The sequence below is a fragment of the Candoia aspera genome, chromosome 3, assembly GCF_035149785.1.
Source record: "Candoia aspera isolate rCanAsp1 chromosome 3, rCanAsp1.hap2, whole genome shotgun sequence".
Taxonomy (NCBI): Eukaryota; Metazoa; Chordata; class Lepidosauria; order Squamata; family Boidae; genus Candoia; species Candoia aspera.
Genome location: NC_086155.1, coordinates 188,695,019 through 188,722,958, shown reverse-complemented (window position 1 = coordinate 188,722,958; position 27,940 = coordinate 188,695,019). Strand labels below are relative to the sequence as shown.

At 41.0% G+C, this 27,940-nt stretch overlaps 1 protein-coding gene across 1 annotated transcript; it reads right to left on the bottom strand.

The window, feature by feature from the left end:
* Positions 1-99: 99 nt before the first annotated feature.
* Positions 100-27,914, bottom strand: DCAF13 (DDB1 and CUL4 associated factor 13). The gene is made up of 11 exons (XM_063299579.1): positions 27,769-27,914; positions 25,162-25,361; positions 24,258-24,365; positions 23,007-23,096; positions 21,963-22,118; positions 20,402-20,479; positions 17,262-17,344; positions 15,844-16,008; positions 12,219-12,354; positions 1,358-1,521; positions 100-325 (listed from the first exon to the last, which is right to left on the bottom strand). Exons 1-11 carry the CDS (start codon positions 27,836-27,838, stop codon positions 238-240), a joined length of 1,338 nt encoding a protein of 445 aa, XP_063155649.1. The 5' UTR covers positions 27,839-27,914; the 3' UTR covers positions 100-237.
* Between the last annotated feature and the right edge of the window lie 26 nt (positions 27,915-27,940).

Genomic DNA, 27,940 nt, shown 5'->3' with positions numbered 1-27,940 from the left:
ACGTCCTTTTTAAGATACTCTCACTTTCAGTCTCACTCTCTCCCAACGAGGCAGCAAAATGAACACTATGGAGATACCACAGGTAGCCGCCCCTACAGAAACCATACATCTCAGTTTATTAATATTTTCAAAATATCAAAAAGCAGAGCTTTGTGTTATATCCTGTAACAAAGTTATGTAAGTCACATATAAATCACATCCATAAGAATTTATTACCACTAGTAATTTCATGTATGATTACTTCACTACAGCCATAATGTGCTTCTGCTTTTCTGACACAAGTGGCATAGATCCAGGCTTGCTATGTTTACGACGGTTCAGTTCCCTAGAAAAAGAGACATTAAAACATATTTTATATATTTCATTGCTTAGGGAATAAATTTATTAACTGCATAACCAATATTTATATATCAGGATATATTATTATATTTGGAATACAATTAATTTATTATGTACTGGATTATGATTCTGGAAAAAATGAATTTTGAGACACTCTCTTCAGGGCAAATTCAATTAAAATCGAAATAAAACCTGGAACACAGATACTCAAAGTTCCTCCAGTTCTCCATGAATATGCTGTGCAGTAAGCTAATCCTGATCTTGTTTTTCTAAGGTAACATCACCTCCCATTTGTACAAAAGGTGATCAGAGTAACAGATGAATCCTGTTTAGGTAGCAGAAAAAGATGGCATCCGCTACTACCTGAACAGCCGTAGTTTCTGCTGTACAGAATAAGAGCTCAAGGAGTGCATTCTCCTTTTTGCTGCTTTCCCCCCCTCAATTTAATTAATAGTAGGATGAATCTGATTGGGAAGCATGAAGAAAAATAAAAGCCCTATTTAGGGACTAAGTAAGCCATTAATTACTTAAAAAGATGCCATCAAATCAGGTTCTGATGACTGCATGGACAAATGCTCACCATCTCAATCTGTCTCTAGCAATAACCTGTAATTCTTCCAAGGACATTCGGGTAATGTCCCTGATCCCATCCACCTTCATTATCCATTGTCATTCCCTTCTACTTCCCTCAACATGGCCAAGCATAATTATTTCTATCCTATTGACTTAGACCAACTGCTTGTTTCAGCAAATAATTATTATTAAGAAATTAAGCTTGGAAAGGAAACAATGTATTGTCCAATCCAACATCCTGCACTTTAAAAACAGATCCAATAAATCAAAGCAAGTTACTGTCCAGATTAGTTTTATAATCAACTGGAAAAGTCTGTCTAGACAGCTTCTTTCACAGCTGAACTGCAACAAATTTGGAGTTCCATAGTCTATTCAAAAGTGAATAGCAAACAAAAAGAATGATAGAATACATTTAATTTTTAAAAAATGAAATAAAAAAGCATACTTTCGACGACGAGCTTCTTTCATGATGCGTAGCTCTTTGGCTTGACTATAAATGATCTTTGGTAAGTGACGATGGCGATTTATACGTCTGATTTGGGGATGGTGCTGGAATTTTTCTTTCAGTTTTTGATTGTAGTTAATAGCAGCTCTCTCTCGAGGAGCAAGCTAAGAAAAAAATCATGATCTTAAAACACATAGTTAACAGTGGTGTATTCCACAAAACCAGAACAGGTTTATGAATGTGCGGTTTCTCATGAAGCCTTGTCGATTTCTATATACTGACTATGGGAGTCACAGAACTGCCAAGATCTCAAACAATGGCACAAAGTAATATCTGGCAAATACCTACTGATGAATCTTAAATTGGACAGTGATGGGCGGGCGGGCGGGCGGGCGGGCGGACAGGCAGGCAGGCAGGCAGTTTGGTCTAGAGGTTAAGGCTCCAGGCTAGAAACCAGGAGACTGAGAGTTCTAGTCCTGCCTTAGGCATGAAAGCCAGCTGGGTGACCTTGGGCCAGTCACTCTCTCTCAGCCCAACTCACTTCACAGGGTTGTTGTTGTGGGGAAAATAGGAGGAGGAAGGAGTATTAAGTATGTTTCCCGCTTTGAGCTATTTATGAAAAAAAAAGGAGGGATAGAAATGAAGAAAGGAAGGAAGGAGATTAGTTCCAAATTTATACTGAAACCAAAGAAATTGATTTTAACTGGGAAAATCTACATACATCTCTGATCATCATAGTTTCAACTGGGAAACTGTGAGCATCCTAAACCAAGCCAAATCCAAAAACGCCAGAGAATTCCTGGAAGCCTGGCACTCAGACAAAGTAGCCATCAACAGACACATAGAGGTAAACAACATTTACATACCATTCAAAAGAGACAATAGAAAATCCAAAAGACCAGTACACTCCCTTGCCAGCAATCAACACCCAGATATGCAAAAATCAACACTAGGATTAACACAAGATGAACCATCAAACAGCACAATATACCCTACTCAAGGAACTATTAACTCAATCAACCAAGCAGCAAACAACAGCTCAATCAAGGAACTCCCAAGGAGAGAACAACACCTCCAACACAAGCAGGGCAAGCCACGGTATATAAACTGAGAGCAAGGCCCACTCCCTCTTTGCACTGAAGATGTTGCCTAGTCTGGCAATGAAATGTCTGCAAGAAAACAAGGCTCAGAGAGCACCAAGGACTCCACTGATTATCTTTATTCCAACAGAAAGCACGCCAATAAATTCAGTTAAAAGGCAATCTATTGCCTTCTGCTCAGCCTGGTTGATAAATCCCTGATGATTTAACCATGTTAAATAAATGAGAAAAAGTTGTATTTTGGACATTGGAATGATACAAAATATACCTCAAAGTCCAACTGGATTTAACCTAGTTCTCAAGCAGAAGAAATGTAATTCTTTTTCAACAACTGCTGATATAGACAGAAAGACTATACATTAACCTTTATTAGCTGTAAGGGGTTTTTTCCACCATTCATTGTATTTCATTTCTTCTGCTTAGTCAGCAGTACATTTCAATCATTCCTGTTGTGCAAACTGTCAATACAATCCAAATTAAAAGGTTTTCATTTTAATTAAAGGCAATTACATTAAAACGGTAGCTGACAGAACCCTATTTCTTTCAAAGGGATAAGCTTTTTTAAAAATATTCACAGCACTTCTGGCTCTATCTGCTCACTCTAATTATAAAATGAACAATATAAAAGAGTAAGAATGAGCTCTTATACAATTAGATTGGCCAAATCTGCATGCCTAGAAAAGCCCATTTTAAGTCACTAAGGTAGAATTCTGTAAATCCATTCCTAGGAATCAGCAGTAGTAGCACTTCATGTTGCAACATTTTATAGCAGCTCTTATTTATTTCCAATATTTATATACTGCCAACATTATAAAAACTCTAGGCAATGTAGAAAGATAATAAATTAAGATGTCACATAAATCTCCAAAATTCAACTGATTAGGTTTACGCTAACATTAGAATTAAAACAGTTTCAGGAACAGTATTATAGCACAAGATTGTCACCATCCCAAACCCTGCCAGAAAAGCCATCTCTTACAGCTGTCAAAAAGATGTTAAGGGGGGAAACCATTCAGATCTTAAGGAGGATCTTGTTTCAGAAGACCAGGGCAACTATGGGGAAGCTCTGCTTCTGGGCCCTCACTCCCCTTACCTCCCAGGCTGAGAGAACCCCAATATACCATCTTGAATACAGCAGACAGCCAAATAAAATCTGTTTGGATGAGATGGTCCAGAAAGTGCTCTGGACCCAATCCTTTTTATAGGCTAACACTAGCATCTTGTATACAGAAATGTATTGGAAGCCATTGCAAAACCTGCAATATACATCATATTATACTTCTGAATTCACTCTCACTTGTCAACATTTGCGCCACTGCATTCTGCATCTACTGCAGTTGCTAGATAGTCTTCAACGGCAATCAAGATAAAGTACTTTGCAATAATCCAATCTAGATGTAAGGAGATGAGTTACTATTGCCAAGGTCTTCTGTTTACAGCTTCACAAGGGCATCCTTGGCCAAGGCCCCCACCTTGGATGCAGCTGGAGCTATAAATCCAGGTGCAACTCCAGTTGTAGACCTGCTCCTTTACAGAGAGTGCAATTCTCCTCCAGAGCCACAGAGGGAGATATTCATCCATCACAGCTGCATCACCTCAGTGGGATTCCATTTCAACTTGCTTCATCCCCTAAGTGCTGGGTTCTGTAGGTGTGGCAAAACAGGAGGATGGCTGTGCTCCCCATCTGCCTACCCATTCTATGTTTTTGGGTGATCTCTGGTAGAAGCAGGACAGGGGTAATGCATCTGTCCTTGCTCTCTTTGACTTTCAGTGGCCTTCGATAACATCGACCATGGTATCCTTCTGGATCGGCTTTGTGGGTTGGGAATGGGCAGCAAAGTATTGGGCTGGTTCTCTTCCTTCCTATAGGGCCGGTACCAGTCAGTATTGACTAGGAGTGGACTAGAGGTCCTGCCCATGGCCCTCATTATGTGGGGTGCCCGCTGGGTTTGATAGTCTCTTCACTCCTATTTAACATCTACATGAAGCTGTTGGGTGAGATCTTTTGTCGCCATGGGGTGAGGTATCATCAATATGTACACCTCTGCCCCTGGCGAACTAAGCAATGCTGTTGATGTCTTATCCCGGTTCCTGAAGAATGTGGGGGTCTGGATGGGAAACATCCTGCGCAAAAGTTATATTGTATTTAGATGAATGTTCTTCTCCCACAATCTTGCTTTTATTTATAAGGTTTTTTTTTTAACAGTTGTGATATTGTTTTGTTGGTTGTACACTGCCCAGAGTCACGTTCAGTGAGATGAGCAGCTGTATAAATTTAATAAATAAATAAAAGCTTGTGTTCAAAAGTAGCAGCTGGTCCTCACAGGATCAGAGACACTGGAGGCTCCTTTAAACCATTTACTTGGCAAGAAGTATCCTTGCCATATACTATGTGCAACAAAAAAATACCTGAGCTAACAATATATGAACTAATCCCAATCATTAACAATAAGTAAAATCCTCCAAAGCCAAAAGACCATCCAGATAAATATTTAGCCCCTTAACCTACTTCAAAACAGACCAAAGCATTTACATATCCCATAATAAATACAGAGCTATTTTCTTAAAGAAATCAAACAGCCTGTCATGGAGAGCTCGGAGTCTGAGTTGGGGGACAAGGAAGGACAGCCAGGTCCTGGAGCAGCCTTGGAGTGCGAGCAAGCAGCACCTGGAGCAGCCTTGGAGCACAAGCAGATGGCGACAGGGGTGCTGGACGAATGGGCACCTGAACAGGCAGAGGAGGCAGGGCTGGCCAGCAAGCAGTGAGATCCAGTTCCGCTGCCCAGCAAGGATGAGAACGAGGCGTTGCAACCCGCCCCCCAGCCTGAGAGCAAGGAGAGCGGAAAGGAGAGAGGGACAGCGGAAATTGGCAAGGCTGCACGTGAAAAAGCAGCCCCATCCTGTCCAGTCATTGGAGGCAACGGTCTGCTTGCCTGGACTCCATGTGCTTTGCCTCTCAATTGGAAGGCTTGTGTCTTGACCTTGGACTGGCCAACAAACTTCCTGCAACTTTGGGACCCTTGGAATTTGCGTAACTACTCTCACTTGGACTTGGAACTCTCTAAAGGCAAGCTAGCAGGACTTTGGGAAGGGTTTGTTTCTTGTAGTGCGTGTGTGTGTGTGTTTGCGCCACACTTCCCTTGCCAGCTTTTTATTGCTTCACAAACCTTGCAGTAAAGTTTGCAACTATCTCCCTGGTGTATTGTGTGTGATTGGCCTGGAATAGGACACAACCCAACTGCTCCCCTCACAAACACAGATTTCTACTCAAAAAATCTCCCATACATAATAACCCCTTCTTTTCCATAACATTCCATCAGAAGATCAATTTCACTCATGTCTTGCAACTCAATTTCTCCATTAAACTTCAATTCAGCAGTGCCAATTTCATCCAGCATTTCAACAGAAGCCCCAGTCTCACTCTTAGAAGAAACATTTCTGTTGCTGTTAAATTCTTCAATTTCATCCACAGCTTCCCTAACCAGATGGCACATTTTAGACCACATATTTTCCACAATGCTCTGAATGTCTGACATAATAACTTGGCAGGAATCAGAAAAAATCTGCTTAATATCTTGCTTAATATGTTGATGGAAGTCGGAGAAAGCCTGACTGAGATCCTCCATGTCTCACTCAGTAAATTATGGTGCCCTGGATACTTAACCAGCAGAAGTAAAAGGTAATGGAAAGTTTCCGAACTGAGTTTACTTTCTTGAGGCAAGATAACAGACAGTTCCCAGAGAAAGTAGTGGCAGGAAAGTAAAAGTTCAGAACAGCAGATTCAACGTGTAGGAAAATGCTAAAATCTTCAAAATTAGCACAAAAATGCTTAAATCTTCAAAATTAGCACAAAATTAGCACCAAAAAAAGACAATAATATACTCTCAACCATCTTTAGTACTGGAATTCACAAAAATAACGATGAGCACCAAGAGAGATCATTTCTCCTTAATGTAGAAAGCCTCTCTTAGGCTACAAATACTTTAAAATATATATATAAATGGGGTGCTTTAGAAATGGGGTGGCTGGATTTAATGTCCCTTTAAGGCTGCAGAGCGGCTTGGAAATGGTGACATCCCAGTCTCCTGGCGAACTCTTACCCGTCAATCACAAAAGCTGTTTATGATCTCCTGGCTGCAATTCGCCGTCTGGAGGACAAATGGGTCAATTCTGAGCATTTTCCTTGATCTGGAAAAACACTCCTGGACTGCAGGTGAAACCAGCCTGAGCCTGAAAAAACTGCCATGATGCCAGTTCTGCCCATGGAGCTGATGGGCACAGCTGTTCAGTGTGCCATGTCCCCACCAAAGTCCAAGGATATTTTCCTTAATATATCTTTTTAGTGGAATATGTTTTTACAACTCCTAAGCATCTTTGCTCTTCAAAATATTTAAATTCTATAAGTTTTAATGAATAATGATTTCACTAACTGATCATCATGGAGATCTATTATTCATAACCATTTCATTTTTTATTATATTATTATTATTATTAAACTTATACAGCACCTATCTCACTATAAAAGCAACTCTGGGTGGCTTACAAATAAATCTAGAAACATTAATAACTGCTTTTAGAAAATTCTGACTGAATCAAGTTCAAAACGTATTTAGTCTATACAATGGAACACTGTATTTCTAAATAAGTAAATGCATTTAATATTGATGTGAAGTAAGAGGCCTTGGTTAGATACAAGTTTATAGGTATAGCCATAATAGAAATCTGTCTCTTATCTAGGCAGAAATATTTTGTAGCATACATGGACACTATGAACAAGAGATGTAGCCTGCAAACTCAGTACAGTTTTTATTCCATATAGCAATCAGTTAGCTAAGCATACTATTTAATAAAGGAGATGAATTTCAAAAAGAGAAATTTGATTTAAATTGATCTATTTTCTTAGCAACTGAAAGTAATGATACTACCATGACTTAAATCAATATGCCCTGCTATAGATTAATTCTGGATGTTCTAAGCAATTAGTAAGTGGCCCTATTCCGTACCTATGAATGTGTTTTTAGAGGGACACATTTTTGTTTGTTTGTTTATACTTCAAATTTATTCATTGCCCATCTCACTCAAGGAGCGACTTATCCTTTATTTCTAAAAATTTTACGTTTACTTTCTCTCAGTTTAAAAAAGAAAAGGAATCTGCAGGGCTAAAGACAGCAGGCCAGTACTCACACTTCCTCCTTTGATAGCAGCCAATTCACTGGAGACAGCAGATGTAATATAATTGTGGTTTTATTGTATTTTAATTTTTTAGCTTTATTGTAAACCGCCCAGAGTCCCTCTTCGGGGGGGGGGGGAGATGGGTGGTGGCAAAATTTGATAATAAATAAATAAATAAATAAATGACATTTGAACAAGACCTCTATGCTCTAGGATTGGCAAGAGGAATGACATCTTCCTCTGGTATGTATCCACCCCTCTCCAGAGGAAGAAAGGAGAGCAAAAGGAGTGAAAGAGTCTCCTTCTCTTAAACCCCAGTCCATGCCTCCCCTATCTGCATATAAAGCAGACCCAATGGGAAAAACAGGAACTCCCTACTTCCTCTAACTCCTAAGCTTCTTCAAATAAACCTACCTTCCTTTCTTCTGCACCACATCTTCCATCATACATTAAAGTTAGGGAGGAGGCATCAATAGGATGCAACGAGGTACTTCAGAACAGATGTGAGAGTGCTCGTTGGCGCCTCCATAAGTAAAATATAAATTTTATGGGACCCTGCAGGTAATGCACAAGCCCAGGGAAACATGCAACTTCTTTAAGAGGTGCCAACGGACATGGCACGCACATCCACATCCACTTCGAAACACCATTTCAGCTTCAGTTCTGAGGCACAGTACATCCCTGCTTACGATCTTACTAGCTGTACTGTATTCCTTATGTACATATGATCTACCTTTCTGTCCTTTGCTAAAGCATCTAGTGTGAGCATTTCCTGAACACAAGACTATAATAAGAACAAAACAGTTGCAACACTAGGACAGCTCTCTCTCAAAAAAGAAAAAAGAAAAAAAAAACAGGTCACAGCAATATCAATTAAAAATTCAGGATGGTGTACAATGAATGTATTTGACAGCACACTAAACCAGGCCTTCTCAAACTCTGTGGTGCTGTGTCCCACTAAAATAAATGAATTTGTGCAACCCCACCATAAATAAAACTAAGTTCTTCTTCAGTAGTACTGTACATGGCAGCTATACATTTAGCATTCAATTGTTTATCTCACTCCTTTGTGCTCGCAGAGCCAGAACCCTGTCAGAACTCAATCCTGCTGCAGCTTGTCTGGGCATGGAGAACCATGTTCCGGTAGCAATCCAACTCTGCATGGGCAAGCCAGCAGTTCTCACGGGGCTCCCACCTTCTGTGCCCAAGCTGCATCATTGCATGAACTTGGTCCTTGTCTGTCAGAAAGATCAGCTGTCAGTTTATCCAGATAGAGTGGGAGCGAGTTCTGACAGCAACCTGGCCTTCTGGTCGTTAGGTTGCTTCAGTAGGAAAAACCAGGTCACTTGGTCCAGCTTTGTGTGAACCAACAGGCTTTTCCAGGCAAAATGGGAGTGAGTTCTCACAGGGTTCTGGCTTGCACAAACAAAGCCAGCTTGTTGTCAGAATGACGGCTTGCACATATAATGCCAGAACCCTGCAAGAACATGGTCCTGCTCTGCCTGGGCAAACGGAGGGTCAGCTTGTCGAGGGACAAAGGGACTGAGTTCTCATAATATTCCCAATGGTTGGTACTCTAGCTGCCACATTTCTTCCAGCTGCACTGTCTGCACATTTTTCAAGGGCTACACTATGTGCAGCACATTGCAACATTTCTCAGGTTGTAATCAAGGCATGGATAAGTATTGCCAAGTCCAGCAAGCTCAAGAAGGATCCCTGTTTATTTATTTATTATTTATTTATTAATCAAATTTATCACTGCCCATCTCCCAAAAAGGACTCTGAGCGGTTTACAATAAAACATAAATAAAAATATAAAACTGTAAAACACTATAATACATAATATAATAAATATAATAAAAACCTTGATGGCTGGAAGTTCTTTATGATTTGCAGGCAGAGCTGGGTCCTGCTAAGAAACTAACCATCCCCAAGAATGGCTACTCTCCCTCCCGCCCCAGGCATAAGTACAGAACCAGGCCTTTAGCTGTTTCCTAAAGTCCAGGAGGAAGGGAGCCAATCTCACTTCCGGGGAAAGGATATTCCAAAGGGTAGGGGCTATTGCAGAGAAGGCCCGCCTCCTGGACCCTGCCAGATGGAATTCTCTTGCAGATGGGGTCCGTAGCATGCCCTCTCTGCACGACTGGGTGGGACGGGTTGATGTGATGGGGAGGAGACGGTCCCTTAGGTAACCTGGACCCGTGCCATATACGGCTTTAAAGGTGATAACCAACACCTTGAATTGGACCCAGAAGCATACTGGCAACCAATGCAGCTCGCAGAGCAAAGGGGTGACATGTGCTGATCTTGGGAAACCCAAGATCACCCGCACGGCTGCATTTTGCACCAGCTGTAGCTTCCGGATACTCTTCAAGGGTAGCCCCATATAGAGCGCATTGCAGTAGTTATATGGGAGATAACCAGGGCATGAGTGACCATTCGAAGGGCCTCTTGCTCCAGGAAGGGGCATAACTGGCACACAACACGAAGTTGCACAAAGGCCCTCCTAGCCACGGCTGCCACCTGCTCTTCAAGCAGGAGCTGTGAGTCCAGGAGGACCCCCAAGTTACGCACCGGGTCTGTCTGGGGCAGTGCAACCCCATCCAGAACTACAAATGACAATTTCCCAGAAATCGAGCAGCCATTAATCCACAGCCACTCCATCTTCCCTGGGTTCAGCTGCAACCTGTTGTCCCCCATCCAGGCCCCCACAGCCCCCAGGCACTCAGAAAGGGTGGCCACAGCATCACTTACTTCACCTGGGATGGAGATGTATAATTGGGTATCATCTGCATATTGATGATACCTCACCCCGTAGTGACAGATGATCTCGCCCAGTGGTTTCATGTAGATGTTAAAAAGGAGTGGAGAGAGTACCAAACCCTGCGGCACCCCACAAAGGAGGGGCCGCGGGCCGGATCTCTCGCTCTCTATCAACACCTACTGGGACCGACCCTGGAGGAAGGAGGTGAACCAGCGCACAACCACACCGCCCACCCCCAACTCCCTAAGTCGGTCCAGAAGGATACCATGGTCGATGATATTGAAAGCCACTGAGAGGTCAAGAAGAGCAAGGATGGATGCACTGCCTCCATCTCGCTCCCGCCAGAGGTCATCCATAAGTGCGACCAATGCCGTTTCTGTCCCATAACCAGGCCTGAAACTGACTGAAAGGGGTCTAGATAATCCGTTTCATCCAGAATCCTCTGGAGCTGCAAAGCCACCACTTTCTCAACCACCTTCCCCAAAAAGGGGAGGTGGGAGACTGGGCGAAAATTGTCCAGTATAGTAGCGTCCAGCGATGTTTTCTTGAGGAGGGGGCACACCAGCACTTCCTTAAAGGCTGCTGGGAACACCCCCTCTCTCAAGGATGTGTTTACCATCGCCTGGACCCAGCCACATGTCACCTCCCGCACTGCTTTCACCAGCCAGGAGGGGCATGGGTCTAATTGGCACGTGGTAGCATTTACAGTCCAAAGGATCCTGTCCACTTCCTCAGGTTCAACAGGATCGAACTGATCCCAGATAACCTGGTAAGTACGTTCCTAGGGTATCTCCTCCGACTCTGTCTCATGCTTGGAGTCCAACTCAGTCCAGATCCGAGCAATTTTATCCTGCAGGTGCCCTGAAAATTCCTCCACATGGCCCTGTAGATGGATTTCTGACTCCCCTTTCCCTAAAAGGGATCGGGTAATGTTAAACAGGGCCTCTGGGCGGCATTCTGCGGACACAATAAGAGCGGAGAAGTACTGACGCTTTGCCACTCTTACCACCACAAGGCAGGCCTTAATCGCGGCTCTAGCTTGTGTTCAGTTGGGTTCGGTTTTTGTCTTCCTCGAGCGGTGCTCTAGGTGTCTCTTAACCCTCTTCAAAACCCTCAGCTCCTCCATAAACCACGGGGAGTGCCGGGTTCTGGTGGGCAAGAGAGGCCGCACAGGCACGATCCTGTCCAAGGCTCCAGCCGCCTCCCTATTCCAGGCAGCAGCCAGGGCCTCCGCTGGACTGTGCAGGAGAGACTCGGGTATAAACCCCAGCTCCCTCTGAAACCCAGCCGGGTCCATTGGTGCACTAGCTGTGACTGTGCAAACACTATTCTGATCACAGCTACCACTTGCAAGCTGAGGATCAAAGAGCATTCTCAGACTGTGAACCTACTCCTTTTGGTGGAGCCCAACCCAATCCAGAGCAGGCTTCTCCTCAATCCCCAAGCGTATGTGTGTGTTTGTTTTCCTTCCCAACAGCACTTCCTTCCTGTCAATATTTAATGTTAGCTTTGTCTGTCTCATCAGCCTATTGAGATTACATGGTGTCCAAGGGTATTGTTTGCTTCCTCTGAGTTAGAAGGTAAGGAGCAGCATCTTCAGCAGACTGATTGCATCTCACTCCAGAGCGAGTTGATGGAACGCGGCCCCTTAATTATTATAATCTTGTCATAAAAATATTTTTATTTTGTTTAAGATAAAATGATTACACTGAATTATAATTGCTACCAGAATGTAAGATTATCATTTTAAAAAAATCAACTAAATGGTTTTTGGCTTTCTAAACTACTCTGCATTAAGCCTAACAATGAATTTGCAGTTACTTACCACACCCAGCTTTTCAGAAGCATTTGCTTTCCACAAACGAATGTTCATTTCATCAGAGCCACACAAAATGTATTTGTTGTCTGATGTCCATTTGACAGTGATGACATGTTGCATTCTCTTTGTATGATAGACCTCTCTAAGAATAGAAAAGATAGTTTTCTTTCATTTTAAGTGGAAAGATTTTATGGTATTTTTACAGGGCTGTGCAGCTTTTTGGATTCAATCTCCACAGTGTGCTTGGGAGGGTACAGGAGCATAAAAGTAGCATCTGAAAGCACTTTTTATTGACTTATCCTAAGAGCTATACAACTCTAATATTTTATTTCTAAAAATTATCTGATTATGCTGATCTCTGTTATTAAACCTGGAAGTTAAAATGTCAAAATAATAGATATGAACAGGGGGTAGGTGTGGTAATTAATCTTTCTATTACTTTGTTTGGAATAGAATAATTTTAGAGAAATGTATTTAGTGATTCAGAGAAATTAACCATCTTTTCTTCTATTAAAAGGATGTTCTAGTACAGCAGAAAAGTGAGGATTCAAAAGAGCAACTATTTGTGAACTCAATCCCATCTCTGCCTTACATTCCAGTTTTTGTTTTGGCTACTGTGAAATGAGTGTTTGTTAATGGCCATGTTGACTATGACAACTATGTCAAGAACGAGCATAACCATCCCATGACACTTTCAACTTTCATATGTAGCCCCTCACTTCAAGGATGCCCTCTTAAAATCACCATAATATTAAATGAATGATATATTTAATAATAGTCATAACTTTCCCTCAAGTAAGAAATTAATATACAATTTTATTATGGCCTTTTTTTTCAAATACAATTTTTAGTGTCCCGGGTTTGGAATTCCTTATGGATTTTAGGCCAGGGATGACTTATTGTTCGCAGTCACTCACATGCTGGCCACTCCCCACTCGAATGACTGCAACGTGCTCTACATGGGGCTGCCATGGAAGACCACCCAGAAGCTACATCTGGTCCGGGATGGGGCAGCACACACAGCACTGGACACCCCTACGTTCGCCCATGTTATGATGGAACTGAACAAAGGGACTTAACGACCAGTCCTTGAAGTTCCAAACATCACAGCTCCCCTAAAGTCATGTGAACAAAGTTCTGGCCCGCGCACATTAACAACCACCCCCCTGCCACCGTGCCCTCACCCTGAGCTGACCTTTGTCATCATCTTTGCCTGCCTCCACTCTGCTGGGCTCACCATCCTGGCCACATGTGGGGAAGGCGCCATGGAAACATCCCACAGGCCAGTGGGTGAGAGCTGCAGGCAGATGTGTGCTACGCCGTGTGCCACTACCTGCTGGGGCCTCCTTTCATGAAAGAAGGACCTGGCTGGCATGCAAAAGAAGGCTCCAGCTGCACCAGCGCAAAAGAACGACCCAACCAGCATGCAAAAGGAGGCTCTGGCCAGCACTCAAAAGAAGGCTGGCATGAAAGAAGGCTGCACTGGCATGAAAGAAGGCCCCAGCTGGTAGTGATGGAAGGTGCAGTGGGCAGGGCCAGGTGGCAGGGGCAGCTGGCAGCAGCAGATAGGAGATGGTGGGAGCTGAAGTGGAGGCAGTCCCTTACCTTCTTCCAAGAATGGCTTGGATCCAGGTGGGTCCTCACCTAACAACCACATGGGATTTGCTCAACGACAGCAATTGGGATTGCTGGAACTGCCATCGCTAAGCAGAGCAGTCACTTAATGTTTCGTTTAATGGCTGCATTGCTTAGTAATGGAGTTGCTGGACCCAAGTAGGGTCATTAAGTGAGGGGAACCTGTATATGGCATGGGACCAGGTTATTTGCAGGACAGCCTCTCCCTGAGGACATCTGCCCATCCCACCAGTTCAGATAAGGTAGGCACGCTCCAGATCTCTTCCCTTAAATGCTGCCATCTTACGAGACCAAGGAAGTGTGCCTTTTCCATGGCAGCTTCTGCCCTATGGAACATCCTTCCCCATGAATTCCAGCAGGCCCCTCCCTCTGAAAAGCACTTAAGACCTGGCTTTTCTCCAAAGTGCTGGGATAGAGTGAGGGTGAGATTGGCATGGGATAAACATGTTGTAAGCTGCTTTTGTTTTACTATTTTTATTTTATTGTTGGTATATATAGTTTTTATCCTGGGTTGTGAGCCACCCAGAATTTAATTTAAGATGGCCAGCCATATAAATGTTGTAAAAAAAATTTTTTAATGTTGGAAATAATCTAGCAGAAACAACTATTTTCGTTAAAAAACAATTTTTTTTGGTTCTTGTAACAGGTTTTTAAAACAAATTACTCTTAGAGGACACCTGTAATAGAATACCATATGGATGAATAAGCTGATTCTTTCATTTAATCACTTAAACATCTGGCTCATTTACCAAAAGCTCTTAATAAAATTAATAAACAAAATATGTCTTGTTTCTTCTGACTTCTAAAGTTTCATATTCAGAGTTTAATTAGGAACATAAAATAAGCCCTGGCATCTGGGCCAAGAGCACTCTGATGGAAACTTATATAATTAAGTCCATAAATTTAACATGGTTTTGCTATGTATAGAGTTATGCATATTTATGAGACCCAAGTCTTTTGAGGGGATATTGTCAAAGAAATGTAGTAAAACCTTGAAAAATTTCAAGAAGAAACTCTTTCTCAAATGAGAATAGAGATATACGCATATTGAAGAATTCTGCTTTAGAAGCTCTACTTGTTCCCTAGCTGAAATTACCTTGGAGAAAAAACATCGCAAAATGTTTTAAGAAGAAATTATTAGCAAAACTGCTTTTGTTTTTTATTGTTTAGTTGTTTCTGATATAGATCTTAGAAGCCAGCTGATATAAACTATTTTGAAATATTAATACAAAACCACATTATGAATGTGAGTCTTCTTTATGAGGTTTCCTGTGCCCTAAGCACATACATCATAAAACTATATCGCATCTGCAACAGCCATGCCAACAGCACTAACTGCAAAAGCATGCAAAACTACAGATGACAGCTTGAAAGTCTTGTTAAGAAATCGGCACTCAACCTCCACATTCACTACAGCTTTGCACAAGCTGTACTGCTGATCAATCAGCATGTAACCATTTCAATAAGCAACCATATTCTTTCTATTTCATCCAAAGATGAAACGCCCCACTGATCTAAGCACCCATTTCAGTGGCAAGCATCTAAATCCCCCCACTTAGCAGTAGTTAAATTGTAATTAACAATAGCTTAACTTTCTTGACTGGCAATTTATGTGGCATAGTTGGAATCATCTTGAAAAAATAAAAAGTCCTGGGTAAATAAAAATTCATCTCCATTGCTGGATTCTGTCCTAAGCAAGTACAGTTTTATATTAGAGATATGGAACAAATCAGAAATTTGTTCAGATATGGAACAAATCAGTTTTTGAACCCAAGAACATTTTAGCCTGGCCATTTTTATAACAGTATCAACAAATAGCAGAACAATGAAACACCAAAATCCACAATTAAAAATTTCACAAGCAATGCTTTTGGCTTAATAAAGATTAAGATTATATCTTTACAAGAGATTCAATATATTAAAACAAATTGAGAGATTTAACATTGGTGGCAAAAGAGGAACTCAAGAAGTGTAATTATTACAAAATTTCACTGACCTGCTATGACCTTTATCTGCAGGAAAAATGCGAATAGATTTATCAAAGCTGGCTGACACAAATTCTTTTCCTGTAGGGGAGTAATCCACATCCAGGACTGCTGATACATGGTCCATATGAACCATTAAAGCCTTGCCAAGGAACCGCATATCAAAAGTATATAAGCTGAAAGAAAAAAAAATGTCCTAAAGGTACTACTCTTAATTACTTTACAACTGATTGATCAAACACTGTGGTACAGCAGGTTTGCCATCCAGTGCCTATGGATGTCAGACATTCCTCAGAACAGTGCCTCTAGCCCTCATAAAAATATATTTTTTTTAAAAAATGGGCTGAAATCTGTTTCAGCAAAAATATCTAAAGTATCATGAAAAACTTTTTGATTTAGGACTGATTGGTTAATGGTATGGGAAGCTGGAAAGGCTGCCACTTCTATATTAAAGGCAAATGAGTGGAATAATAATTAAAAGTTAAACTACTTAAATCCAAGTATTCCGCCAGATTTTGGACTGACCCCTGAATTAGTTCACAAACAATACCCTTAGGCTGTTACTGGCATTCAAGTAAGCATTAGGCATAGAAGAAATTCTATCGGCTTTAATACAGGACCACACCCTTTGGAATAAGAAAAGGAAATTTTATTAGCATTTCTCATATTCTACTTGAATAGAAGCCCAGTGAGGTGGGGGCCCTTAGCTGTCTTTGGCTGACCTCAAAAAGCTAAGCACGGCTGGATCTACAGGGGTTAATTATTTTTTAGTAGTTTCCTATTCTAGGAAATCCCAAAGCTAGACTGAGAAGATGAAAAAGCACCCTGGAAGAAGGCAGGGATAAATCACTTCCATATTGTTGGCAAGAAATTTACACTGGCATATGTCTATGAAGTAACTCAACTTGAAGTGAACTTGATCTACCTAAGAACCAAAAGGAGGACACAGTTCTCTTTCCCAAGGACAATTGTGTTTTCAGCTCTTACACTGAATCCTGGTATGTAGCCAACTTTAAAAAAAATAGAGAGAGTCATGATAGCAGAGAATCTGGAATATAAATAGAATTAACGTTTACTCAGATACGTAAGTATCTGAGGCATTGTGACATGTGAAGCGTTTTATATGAGACTGTCTCTGAACACACATAGTCCTTGACATTTCTGCATTCAGCAAAAAGAGTATAAAAATACTAAAAGTAGCTTCTCAGACTCCAACTAAAGTTTAAAATCTCATGTTATTTTGATGGAAATAATTTCCTAACCAAGTCATATTATATTGTGCTTGTATCCTTTTTTGACATAATCCACCAAGAAAACATTTGTTACAGAGCAGATTAAAAATATTATTAATCAATATATCAACATTTACAAAGCCCTGAAATATCTAAAGCAGTCAAAACTGAGAGCAAGCAAAATCAATATTTCTTACTTGTAATCCTCATTTGCTGCAGTGAAAATGAAAGCTTCCATGGGATTCCAGCAAAGTGTATTTGTTCTCATATCCAAAATAACCTGAGAAAATTCAAATATTTAAAAGTAGGAAAAAGCAATCAAAAGTCATATACTGTTTATTACAGTAAATTCTACATTACAAATAAATTATATCATTACAATACAATACAAATGTGTTTATAATAAATTATATAATACACAATTATTACTTCATTCTCTCTCAGCCCAACCACCTTACAGAGTTGCTGTTGTGGAGAAAATAGGGGGCAGGAGCATTAGGTATGTATGCCACTTTGAACTGACCAAAGCTGGGATATAAATCAAATAAATAAATAAATAGCCATTAAGTAGATGTGTTAACACTGGTTAAAAACTGAGCAATCTAAACAACCTCTCGGTGAAAGATGAACATATTGGTGAAACCATCAAGAATCAACTTACCCAGATATATCATAAGACTCAGCCAGGTAAAAAGGCACAGTATAATAATGTAATTACAGGTAGTTCTTGACTTACAACGGAATTGGGACTGGAATTTCTGTAGCTGAGCAATGAGGTTGTAAAGCATGAACACATCACTTAGCAAAAGCAATCCCTGCAGTCCCAGTTGCTGTCGTTAACTGAATCCCATGGTCATTAAGTGACGCAACCAAGTCAGTGGGGAAGCAGGCAGGAAGTTGCAAGTCCCAGACAGCTTGCAAACAGGCCAGCAGGCAGGTAAGTGGCTGCTGCCAAATGGGGGAGGGTGTGAGGGAGGGGCAGCAGGGGTCAGGGAGAGCGTGCAAGGGAAGCGCAGTGAGGATCAGAGAGGGTGTACAAGAGGCATGGAGAGACTTGAGGGTGCACGGGTGAGCAAGGGAGGCATGGTGAGCACAAGGGTGAATGAGGGTGCAAGGGGGGCATGGCAAGGGTCAGAGAGGGTGTGCAAGGGTGTGAGGGAGGCACGGCAAGGGTCGGGGAGGGTACGCAAGGGTGCAAGGGAGGAGCAGCGAGGGTCAGGGAGGGTGTGCAGGGATGCATGAGTGGCAGGGAAGTGCAGCGAGGCTCAGGGAGGGTGCATGAGTGGCAAGGAGGTGCAGTGAGACTCGGGAAGGGTACATGGGGTTGTGTGAGTGGCTGGTGCAGCATGAGTGCAAAGGAGCTGGGGGAGGGTGCACAGGTGGACATTTACCCCAGCGATTTGCAACCTTCCCTGCTGGCTTCCCCACTGACTTTCTGGGAAAGCAGGGAGGGACAAAGATGGCAATCATGTGATTGTGGGCACTGCAACCAGTCACAAGTGTGAACCAGTTGCCAAGCACCCAGATCGCGATCACATGACTGCAGGGGTGCTGGGATGGCCAGAAATTCAAATGGTTGATGAACGAATGGTGTTAAGTCAAGGACTACCATATAGCAAAAGTGAACTCATTCTATGAAATTTATTGCAGCACTGAATGGAGGACATCTAGCCTATTTATCCAATGGATTCTTGTTCACAGAATCTACTGCTCAAAAAGTTCAGTTCTGGCACAATTAACATTACCAGACACACATACCCTTCCTCAACTGATTATCATTTATTACTAAATTTATACCCTCCTTTTCTATTTATATAAACACTTTAAAAATTTGCTACCTTCCAGATTAATTGGAACCATAATTCCCAGAATTCAAAAATAAACAGGTACTGAATTGGGGGAAGCTAATGTACATTTTATTTTCTAAAACATTTCAATGAATCTAGCATATAAGTGATGCACCATTTTCTCATTAGAAACATTTTCCAATTTATCTTAACTGAAGCAGTAGGTGAAAAATAAAGTCACTCCTATTTTAGGCCATCAATCATCATAACCAGTGCACCTCTACAATACTGTACACAGCAACAGGTTCAGCTCATGTTAGGACAGCTAATTTTCAAATTACATTTATTGGTTTAAATGTAGATCAGAAATACACCAGCAGCAATTTGCTTCACTGCTCAGGAATTATCTAAACTGGTTTGAATTAAACAAAAATGCAATGAAAGGGACTGTGCTGGATGTCTTGTTGAAGTGGCAAAACTGACCACTTATTCTAGCAAGATCTCTTCTTGGGAGAAGTCTGATAAATATGAAGAAACCCATATATTCTATGGCTCCACTTCAAAGGAACTCCAGCAATACAGCTGGGAGATATTATAAGCCAAGAAAGTGTATTATTCTTAGTCAGTAAACCCCTTTCATTTTCACTGAACTTTAGAGAATTTCCTGATATCTCAATCCATCAGTTAATTATTTAGACTCAGTGACTGCCTGCTACTTTGTTGCTAATAACATCACCCCTGAACTATCTGGAGAAGACTTTTTTTTGTATACTGCACTATGTAATCTATTCTAGTTTATTGCAAATTCCTTAGTGAACAATTAAACTCAGCAGGAAAAAATTAATACATTCAGAAGGCCAAACACATTACATATCTTTGTCTGCAAATCTACAATCCATCTGAGGTACGTATTAAAAATAAAAGCAAAGTATGCAATAGGGAATATAATGATATCCACAGTGCTTTTCCCCCTATTGAGGATTATTATATATACACATGCGCAAACCCACATACATATGGAACCCTGCTTCTCTATAGCAGAGGTGGCCAATCTGCAGCCTGCATACAACACCAAACACTATTTTTGTGGACTCTGGAGCCATAGACTACATCCCCAACATTCAGAAGCAAAGTACTAAATGACTATGATAAAAATTTTCACTTATTTTTTAGTGAAGAACAGAGAAAAAGTATTGTGTGAAGCCTCAGAAAAAGGGTTAATGAATCTAGATAATGTAACCCCCACCAAGTCTCCAAATCCTTCCTTCAATGATGGAGTGGATTAAATCACCATTACACTCACTGTAGGCCTGGTCAGACAAAATAATTTTTTAAAAAGCCAAGCTTACAACTGCCAAAAAATTGTCTACCCTACCTACAATGATCTCCAATACAGCTGTTTTCTGTGATTTATATATTTTACAGGAATTTGAACTAAAAAAAATCTGAATCTGTGCAAATATTATCAAAATGAAGCAGTATTTAATGTACAATTGATCAGTAAGTACATGTTCAAGCAAGTGGACTTTTTTTAAGAGCGTGTACATTACCTTCTTTAGAGCAGTTGATTGTCTCATATCATACAGCACAATATTTCTGTCTGAAGTACAGCTTCCCAAAAGATTCATCTGAAAATAATTAATTACTGTATTTTGAATCTGCCAATATGGAAGTTCTCTAATAGAATTTGATTACAATTGCATGACTGTTTAAATGTCATTATGCAGGAAATTGATGTCTTAAATGTAACTGCAGTTATTAATCAGAAATAGTTATAATATGTAAATGACCTGTTTTAACTAGCATCCATATCCTTTCATTAGTAAAGCTTTCAAAGACGTGTATGCAAAACAGCAGCTGAGTTTTTTTAAAAGGTATTGTTGTTTAAAAAAAAGAGCAAGTAAGGAGGATCAAACTCAAAGTATTCATGTTGTCACAACAATCCTCCGCCCATCTTTCAAGTGTTCTTGGGTGAAGAGGATCGGTTTTCTTACATTCGCCAAATAGCACTTCGGTGAGAGCAGGATCCTACAAAAATGCACAGAGTTCACAGATGGAGAACCTCCTCTATCTGCAGACTCCACGTATTATTTTTAAGACTCACTGCTCTCAAGCTGAACTGATAGCTATGGCTCCTCCCACTCCCTTGCTGCAGACATTCACCCTCCACTGTGGAGAGCAATGAAAAGGACAGTGTGGTAGCACACTTATCAACCTTTCTTACGAATGGGAGCAGATTGTTACAGGATTGTATAATCCTAGAACAAAACTGTAGGCCCTACCCATTCCTACACCAGGAACTACTGAGCTCAAGGCTACCTAGTGCAGCGTAAGCAAGCATACGATTATCTTTGCTGAGCACTGCTCTGCATCAACTTAGCATTCACCTGCTGTGAGGCTTCTGGAGCTTTCTTCAAGTTCCAACTTTCCTCGTATTGCTCTTTTTTCTGCAAATACCTCCCTGCTTTTATTACTGCTGTTCAGCAAGTCACTCTCCCCTGACTTTAAAAACTCATTTGCACCTTAATATTCGATCCTACTGTTATTTGCTATCCATAGTTCCCAAGAGTTAAAATTAATTCAGCTTAGCTGTCAGATTTATTCTTGCTAAACCAAACTGTATCCTCTTTTAAATATCAATGATTTTTTTTAAAGGTGAAAAACTACATAGGCTGAAAAATGAGCATAACCGTAAAAGGTTTTGAGGAACTGTTCAATTAAGGACTGTTTTATTCAAATGAATCAATTTATCTAATCAGTGTTTAAGCTGCCTCAGTCACTATGGACACTGTAGGCCAGTGTTTCTCAACCTTGGCAGCTTGAAGATGTGTGGACTTCAACTCCCAGAATTCCCCAGCCAGCAATTCTGGGAGTTGAAGTCCACACATCTTCAAGTTGCCATGGTTGAGAACACCGCTCTAGGCATTTCTGCAGTCATTTAAGCCTTCTCATTCCCCTTTAGCTTTGTTTTACTTATGAAGGTTTACCTCTAATTCCTGTGGCAGAGACCAATGTCTTCACATATGCTTTATGACCATAACCATGTTGCTAGTATTAAGTTATTTAGTGAAAATAGTTATAGTATCATATATAAACCAATCAAATTATTACCTCAATTGGATTGAATTTAACACTGTTTATGCTGTCGACTCCCCAAGTCAAAGAACATAAAGGACTAGTTCTCTGCTCATCCCAGATATCAACTTGATGACCACAAGTAGCAAATATAGGTTTCTTCCAATGATGATCAATTCCAGTGTACACCGTCTTTAAAATATAAAAAACAAACAGAACCAACAACTGGATGTTATAGTCAAAGGTTTTAGATTAGAGACATCAGTAACAGTCTGAGTAAAGAAACCCTTTTTGTGAAGGATCAGCAACTGGTTATTTTAGTGGTCCCTATATGGCAGGAGTCATTTCTTCTAAAACTTGCTATGACCCAGAGATTCACTATCATCATGGCAGCTGGGTTATCTGAGAACAGAAGGAAGTTTATCAATGCAGTTGGTTCCTCTCCTTAAGTCTTGAACCTGTCTATAGCTCCAAGAAGCATGTACAGCAGCCTGTTTCTTTGCATTTAAAATACTGTATACTATACAACACTTCAAAAACTTTATGAACTGTATAAACATTAACCCCTCTCACAAGATTTTTAAATTACATAGATTATCCTATATAGCATAGTATAAATAACTCAGACGCATGGCATTTTGTGGCTCTGCTATCAGAACATTTCATTTGTGTGCATAACCTGGTACCTTCCAGATATTTCAAACTTCATCTCCCATCTATCTCAGCCAGCATGGTCAATAGCAAAGGATTATAATAACTTTAGTTCAAAACATCTGGAGAGCTTCAAGTTTTAGTTAATTTGGTCATACTTTCAGCAAACCTACAGCAAGTAAAAACAAATCCCAAATGAGCAGCTACTGTTGTATTAATAGTTGCTGCTACAATTAATAGATAAATCAAAGCTAAACAATGGCTCTTGTCTTAATCCAATTTCCAGAAAGTTTTACAATTGAAATATTACATCCATTCGTTACCATTAAAGGAAATGCAAAATCAGTTACAAAAAAAATATTTTCTAAGTTCATACATTGGAAAACAAATTCAAGAAAAAGTAAAACACAATAATTAATACATTAATACCTTTCCAAGAATGGTATTTATTGGCTCTTCTGCTTCCCCATAAGCTGGCTCCTCCATTTTCCAGTGCTTCACTGTTTTATCATCACCCACCTAATGATTTGGAAAAAACAGAGTATTAAATTTTCCTGGTAGCAGCTATAGATACGCTGAACTTCAGTTCTGAAGCCAAAAAGACACTTTGAAGCAGGCACGGGCACACAGTCAATCAAGTCAAACACATGCTTTTGGGACTGTGCAGCTGCTCTGTAAGCCCATCTCCAATGCACCTTTTCAGCTTTGAATTCAAAGCATAGCACATGGCTAGTAACAGCCTTATGAACCAGCCCTTTCCTCTTTATGTTGAAAGCATTACATAAATGAACAGTTTTATATCAATCTTTCAAGTATATACATAAAACAAATCCAACATACCAAGTAAATACAGTGCCAGTTTTTCATATCACCATTGTTTTCAACCTGAAGAAATATTGTCTCTCATTCTACTTCACGTCTATTCCATAATCTTGACATTTTTATGAAACAGAATTTAAAAAACAAATAAGCAGCACGCATCCATGGAAAAATGTGAAAAGAGCATCTGAATGAAGCAGTGTAGTGAACTATATCAATGCCTTGTGTCAAGACAGCTACTTTTACCAGAAAGATCTAAAGAAAGTAGATATACAGTATTCTTTGTAGAAACACACTGGATCAAACAGCACACTTAAGATCCAAAAAAATCCAAATGATCTAATATAATACTTTATGGAATAGTTTCAAAATAATCATAAATAAATTCACATTCCCACCAAGCAGAAATTCTATTATCTATGGTGAAGTATATACTGCAGGGTCACAAGGATATAATTACTTAATTGTTTGGTAGAAGCTAAAGCAACAGTTGCACAATTTAGGAAATGTTTAAATTACATTTACTTTTCCACTGTGGCTACCTATCATCTTCAGACAGAAACCGAACCATTAAGTTGTTCTTTGCTTGTTTTGGGATCTCAAAGAAAGGAATAGGTTCTGCCACAAAGGGTGAGTTTATCTTGCACTTTGCTTTACACTTTCAGGAAGAAGAATTTATGTTGAAATTTAAACATTGTTGCAGTGCAAAAAATAAACTACAGTAAGAAGCAAGCATCGTAAACCAAAAGAACCAGAATTTATAAACCATAAGCTAAACAGAATGCAGCACAGAAGATAGCAAAATGCAACAAGTACAATAAGCACTCAATATCACTCCTTGATTCCCAATATTATACTCACAGTGAAGAAAGAGGTGCCACAAAAACGAGTACATAATCCTCTTACAAAGCCCTCATGCGCTTGCAATGTACGGACGCACACACGTTTCATCAAGTTCCAGATTCTAACCTAATAAAATCAACATGTTTATATAATAGTAATTCATAATTAAGTTTATGACAAAACTGTTCATTTTCATTTGAAATCTAGAAATAGACAATATTTAAAAACAGCCCAGCATTTAATAATAGCAGCAAACTACCATTCTGGGAGCTGAACAGAAATAAAAAATAAAGCTGAACAGTATCAGGAAATCTTTTTAACAGGCTTTCATTTGGCAGTTCAGTTTTTCCACACTGATGTCATAATTAAACTTTGAATTGCTGCACCTCAGAAATCTGAGGCTGAAACTGGATGATCTTCCAAAAGAAAACATGCTATTTCCATCACCCAGAATAGAAACAAATCCAATTCAGAACTAAACATTTGTTTTGGTTTAGGCAAAGAAAAGTCATGGAGAAATTTTTCTTCGGTTGTAAAATGGGAATTCTGTTCGCATAATGTTGCCTCTAATCCCTATATACTTTCTATGCTGGCTAAAAGACTAAGTAAATTAGTTATCAAATTCCTCTTACTGTAACTTGACAATTATTTCTGGAGGTCACATGCTTCCTGTACTATTTTCTTCCTCAAACATCTGAATCATAGGGAAGGGCAACTGAATGAAAAAATAGGACTAAAAGTCATGGCAGCCTTAAGCTAAGGAATCCTGATCTGTTGAGGTAACCATAAGCATTAAAAGCAAGTCTGTAGTCTTGCTCATGTTACAGAAAAACATTTAGCAAAATCCATAAAAAGTTTTCATAACTATACTTAATAATCACCATGAAAACATCTGCTTCAGTTATTTTAAAATAGCATTTACCTCTCCATCACATGCTCCAGACAGAACTGTAGACAAGCTCTGTGGATGTTTAGCCATGCAATTAACTCCATCCCGATGACCATCTAATGATGCAACAAAAGGTTTTGCAAATATACGATCTAATTTAGTTGCATTTAGCGCCCTTGTGTATTCCCGCGGAATTTCAAATGGGTGTAACGCAGGATCATAATTCCGTTGAACTAGAATAAAGTGAATAAGATAACAAACGTATTACCATCAATGAAGATCGCCTCTGAATTTTTTGGTACTTTGTGAATAAGCCAGTAGTATCCTGGAAAACAATTTTTTTCCACCCTTAGATTCACAGTCCATTTCCCAATTTTTATTTATTTTTTTGCTTGTTTGTTAAATTTATACACCACCCATCTCACTATAAAAGTGACTCTGGGCAGTTTACAAATAAAAGTTATAAAAACCATTATAAAAATACAAAAATACAAAAAATAGAAGATAAAAGCGGGAAACTAAAAGGAAGAGAGCGCATCTATTTACCATCTTTCAAATCCTAATTATGGCTACACCTTCCCCAAGAACAGAACTCTAATGATGGACCCTCACTATCTGAAAACCGGACCTAGAGACAGATCAGGGCTCAGCCCAAAGACTAAATATTGCATCCGCAGAATGCCACCTGACAGCCCTGTTTAAAATCACTCGTTCCCTTCTTGAGAAGGTGGGCCCATCGACCCACCTACAGGGCCGTGCAGGGGAGCTTTCTGAGCATCGGCAGGATAAAATCGCTCGGATTCATTCCAAGTTAGACTCCAACAGTGAAGCGTGGTCCGTGGAGATACCAAGGGAGCGTTCTTACCTAGTTATCTGGGAATAGTTTGATCCTGTTGGACCTGAGGAAGTGGACAGGATCCTCTGGACTGTGAATGCCACCACCTGTCATCTAGATCCATGTCCCTCCTGGCTGGTGGAAGCAGCTCAGGAGGTGACGTGGTTGGGTCCAGGCGATGGTTAATACTTCCTTGCAGGAGGGGGTGTTTCCAACTGCCTTTAAGGAGGCGCTGGTACACCCCCTCCTCAAGAAACCATCGCTGGACTCTACCATACTGGACAATTTTTGTCGTGTCTCCCACCTCCCCCTTTTGGGGAAAGTGGTTGAAAAAGTGGTGGCATTGCAGCTCCAGAGGGTTCTGGATGAAACGGATTATCTAGACCCCTTTCAGTCAAGTTTCAGGGTTGGATATGGGACAGAAACAGCATTGGTTTCACTTATGGATGATCTCTGGCGGGAGCAGGATGGAGGCAGTGCATCCATCCTTGCTGTTCTTGACCTCTCAGTGGCTTTTGGTACCATCAACCACGGTATTCTTTTGGGGTGGCTCAGGGAGTTGGGGGTGGGCAGAGTAGTTTTGCACTGGTTCTCCTCCTTCCTCCAGGGCCGGTCCCAATCAGTGGTGATAGGGAGCGAGAGGTCCAACCCTTGGCCCCTCCTTTGTGGGGTACTGCATGGTTTGGTTCTCTCTCCGCTCCTTTGTAATATCTACATGAAACCACTGGGTGAAATCATCTGTCACCACGGGATGAGGTATCATCAATATGCATAATTCTGGGGGTCCTCCTGGACTCATGGCTCCTGCTCAAAGAGCAGGGGGCAGCCATGGCCAGGAGGGCCTTTGCGCAACTTCGTGTTGTGCACCAGTTATGCCCCTTCCTGGATCGGGAAGCCCTCTGAACAGTCACTCATGCCCTTGTTATCTCCCATATAGACTACTGCAATGCGCTCTACATGGGGCTACCCTTGAAGAGTATCCAGAAGCTACAGCTGGTGCAGAATCTTTGGTGCCCCTAGAAGGGCACATGTAACACCTCTGTTGCGTGAGCTGCATTGGGTACCAGTTTGCTTCTGCATCCAATTCAAGGTGTTAGTTATCACCTTTAAAGCCCTACATGGCATGGGCTCAGAGTACCTGAGGGACCGTCTCATTCCCATTGCATCATCCCGTCCCACCCAATCATGCAGAGAGGGTATGCTGCGGACCCTGTCAGTAAGAGAACTCCATCTGGCAGGGTCCAGGAGGCGGGCCTTCTCTTCAGTAGCTCCAGCCCTCTGGAACATGCTGCCCCCAGAGGTGAGGCTAGCCCCATTTCTCCTGGCCTTCCGGAGGAATTTGAAGATCTGGCTCTGCCACCTGGCTTCAGGCAGGGAAGGGAGTCATCATGTTTACAAGGGACTCGCATACAAGGACTGAGTTACTATCTGCCATTTGGATTTTATTTTTATCTATATTGTTCACTTGTAACTGTTTTTAGATACTGTATTTTTTTACATTGTAATTTTGTTGTATATTTATTGTTTTATTATTGTTGTAAACCGCCCAGAGTCCCTCTGGTGGGAGGAGACGGGCGGTGACAAATTTGATAAATAAATAAATGAAACCTGCTCATTCTCCAGGTAGAAATTTCCCTCAGCCTGATGGGAACTGGGCCAGGCGGGAAGTTCGTAATAAAAGCAACTGGTCCCTTTATAATCCTAATTAAACCGTGACCATTTAGGAGCGGGCCCCGTCCGCTACTTTGAATGGGGCGCCCTTGTCCGTTCCCTAGGGAGCGACCCTCTTCTCTTCTCGCGCTCACCCCGCTGAAGGTCCTGCTTGGTTTCGCGCACATAGTCGTCCGGGTTCCTGCTCAGCACCTTCACCCTCATTTTCCGCGCCGGGGAAGCGATCCGCCTTCCGGAGACTCCCCTTCGCCGAACCACGTGAGGAGCACCTCCCGGAATCACTTCCGGATCGAGGGGCCACCGCAG